This window comes from Opisthorchis viverrini (genome assembly GCF_000715545.1).
Source record: "Opisthorchis viverrini unplaced genomic scaffold opera_v5_307, whole genome shotgun sequence".
Lineage (NCBI taxonomy): Eukaryota > Metazoa > Platyhelminthes > Trematoda > Opisthorchiida > Opisthorchiidae > Opisthorchis > Opisthorchis viverrini.
The window spans coordinates 267,777-271,415 of record NW_008751958.1 but is presented as its reverse complement, the minus strand read 5'-3'; the positions used below and the strand labels follow the sequence as shown (position 1 = coordinate 271,415).

At 43.8% G+C, this 3,639-nt stretch overlaps 1 protein-coding gene across 1 annotated transcript in view; it reads right to left on the bottom strand.

The window, feature by feature from the left end:
* T265_09732 (hypothetical protein) overlaps nt 1-3,639 on the bottom strand; it is a gene marked incomplete at both ends in the record, with an annotated part of 44,535 nt that overhangs the window by 7,126 nt on the left and 33,770 nt on the right. Inside the window, 3 exons of the mRNA XM_009175897.1 lie at nt 1,190-1,394; nt 2,459-2,585; nt 2,768-3,002. Coding sequence (XP_009174161.1) covers nt 1,190-1,394; nt 2,459-2,585; nt 2,768-3,002 — 567 coding nt within the window. The remainder of the gene's footprint in view (nt 1-1,189; nt 1,395-2,458; nt 2,586-2,767; nt 3,003-3,639) is intronic.

The following is a 3,639-nucleotide window of genomic DNA, read 5'->3' as shown; positions in this document are numbered from 1 at the left end:
AAATCTTTCCCCAACCTTAGCCGACAACATGTACACTACAATTTCCCATCCAGTTTTGTTTTCGCGGCTACCGCCTTCATGAAAATATACTGCGATATCTCGAATATCGTACTAAGTGAAACATGAGGCACTCTGGTGCCTGAGAACTTCACAGATGAGAAATTCAGCTAGGTGAGTCTACCGACAAAACCAAACTGGCTTGCAGATCAGTGTATGAGTCGAATTACGGCAGTTTTCTTCAACGATGGAGGTGAACTAATCAATCACTACGTGTCTAAGAAAGATAACCAAGACCGAATTCGGTACATATACGGCGGTGCGTATCTTCAAAACGAGCACTGGCGGTGAGCGTGGCAATGGCAGATATATTTGCTTAACCGTTGCTATAGCGAAGCCCTTTGCGTAGCTTATTTCACGTTGTGCTTGTAGAGTGACCCGAGAATGACCAGCAGGATTCCAGCGAAGTGGGTTGTGGGGACCCGATCTTCACACCTCATCAAGTTTCAGGGCGATAGTACGAATGCGGAAGTCTCACAGCATTGGTATTCGTTGGCCTTGAGCAGCATAAGCCCGTGAATGTCGTACATTTTTGTATTCATGGATTCCTGGAGGCGTATAAAGCAAGTAGTGGGATCCAACAGACAGGTCAGTTCAATGGGGATTTCATCCATCAATCCATACCAAAAAGCCAGCAAACACTATGTGGTTGCTTAATCCTTGTTAGAAACCATCAGTAGTGCGCATCTCATGAATGGATAGGAAAATTCGGAACCCCGAAATACTCGCTTACGGATTGGCAACGGATGAATGAGCTGCACAAGTTTTATCTCTAATCTTCAGAAAGTTTCAGGCTCAATGCGATGGCAATGACCCACAAAAGATTAGTGCTCTTCACCTCGCGGAGTGTACCACTCTCAGTTTTCAATTTCCATCCTATTGTTTTGGGGTTCACTATAGAATGTATCACCTGAACAAAGGGTTGAATGGTTTGGATAGTGGCCCGAGGCCCTCAGCCAAGTTGGGCTAAACTCTGACACGGTAACGAAAGTGGCCTGATTTACGCGAACCGAATGTAACACTAACTTAACAGAGATAACGAAGCTCTACTGTCCTAGAGTTAACGGCGTGTTTTTCAATTTATTTTGTGTACAAATAGTAGAAAGTGTAGGCTAAAAAACAGATAACAAACCTGAGAGGGTGGACCGCCAACAGGAATTCCGACAGCTGAATCTGGCCGAAAGTCTGTTTTGCGCTGTTCTGTAGATAAAACATGCTGCACATGCGATATAATGAGGTTCAAGCAGCGATCCAGCCCGCTCTGGAGTTGAGCCTCTAATTTCTGCTGAATTGATTGGCGTTTCGAATTTATCTCCTGGAGACACGTAGGTGATGCACTAGAACAAATAGAGAAATAGTACACCATATCAGACATTAGCCTGCTTTTAGGAAAGAACTGTCTTAGGCAGCTGTCACCTCAACTCACTGGAATTGGCTAACAAACAATAGGTCACAAGGGCGTAAAGATGAACACGATAAAGTTTGATCCGTAAAAAACACCGAGGTTTCCGTGTTCATCATGATCTCACCTGAACTGTGGGACACACGGCTGGCAGATTTCAGTAAATGTTGCTCACTTTCTCCAGGATTTTCGAATAGCCGGCTGTATTTTGTCCTAAGGTTTTTGCATTCAGCTTCACATTACGGTATAGCGTCGGTCACCCTGATATCAGCCGCAAAGAGTAATCACACTCTGGTTGTATTGATCGTTTGTGTGAATGGCATTGGAATAACATTGGAATGTTATAGTATAAAAAAACTGCCGACAATAGTGGTGGAATTTCGTCCAATGCTTACCTAACTCACTTCAAGGCAAGGCTCACTACCAAAACCCAATTCTGAGATTCACCGAAAACAGAGCAGTCAGTATTGTAATGGAGCGCGCGGCTTATTGCTCAAATGTCACTTTTGAGCAATGTTTCAGGCAAACTGTGACATTTCTGTAGCTTTCCGGGTGTGGATTTGGTAGGTGGAGCCCTCTGGCAAGCAGCTTGCATCCCAAACATGGGAAGCCCGCTCTAATGGAGCACGCACTGTTCAAGGAGAAAAAATATGGACAAGTCGACGTACAGATTGCAATCGTTGCCTTGTGAGGCTTGTGCTCTTGCAAACTGTTTGTTCTATCCGTGTCACTACGCTCAATATAATCAGCCGCATTTACGCTAGGGATAAGCAATTTTAGTCGTGGAATTAAAGGAAAAGTGACTGAGGCGAGTACCATCCTTAAACTCTTTTCTGCTCCGTATTAGACACCAACTGAGTTTTGCCCTTGGAGGTACCCACCAAAAGGATAAGCCCATTACACATGCAACACATCCACTGCTGAAATAAAGCGAATCATCTAGATAAACGGAAGAACCTACTTCGGAGTATTCTACGCTTAGTGGAGGAATGACATTACCTGACTAGCGGGAAAATGGACTCGTCCACTGTCTTTCCGAAAAACTGAATGATTGAAGTACAGTCACGGACAACCGAGAAGAAGACAATGTTCGGGGTTACGGTACGCGCATCCATTGTCTGCAAGCCTAAAATATGCAAAAAAATGATCAGAGTAGCATTGAATCACGCACACAGGTTATTGCAATGTACTTCCCTACATAATAGGAATATTCGTCTTCCCGGAACTCACTTTACTCAAAAATAGAGGTTCAACAAAATCACTTCAAGTTAACCAACCCGGATATTTATTCATCAATGCGGAACTAACCTTGAAGGGCTATGACGACTCCGTAGCGGACGTGCTCCACCACAAGAAATTCATTTAGTATGTCGAAAAGAGCCATTCCATTGGCCGCAAATTCTGTTGGTTGTGATAGCTGTGTGTATTGAATCGGTGTAGAAATGATAATTAGTGTGACAGAAACAGAGGTGTGGAAAGAACGGTCTGCTTTGGAGTGGACTATACTGTTGCCTGGAAGCTGCTCCGATAGGAGGTCACCGACCTACTGCAAAATAATCCACGTTGATGATTACCGTTATGATTCTTGTCCATGCCGCCAGTCCCGGAATCACCGAATCGCAAGTGAACTTGGACTCACATACGTTCATTGTTCTACTTCAATGCTCTCAGCGAAAACTTGAGACGCATTCACGCCAAATTGTGTTAACTTGAAGGCTACAACCCTGAGGGTCCAGGGTCCACCGTACACTTGAGTAAACTCAATCCGAGCGTTCCTTCGTCCTACCACTTAACTGCCAATTCCTAGGTTCATACCGTGGGAGCGTGTGAAGCGAAGCGCAGCCACATGTATCGTCCAACTTCAAAGCTATATTCCATGATTCTCCGGACAATAGTACGAAAACGGTTTAGTTATTTAGAAACTTTGACTGCTTTCGCCGCCGAAACCGAGCCGATGAGTTTCAAGTGTAATAGTTAAATATAATAACAATAATATAGTAATACTAGCAAAAGATTGCCTTTCCAGAGTCTTTCTCGATTACCAGTTTAGTAAAAGCTAAGTTTTTATTGATTTACTGACCATCGCGATACTTTCAAGTTCACAGAACTTTCACATATAGATCTCCCAGTCCAGCGTTTGTCAACAACCTGCAACATCAAACAGGACTGGTATATATATA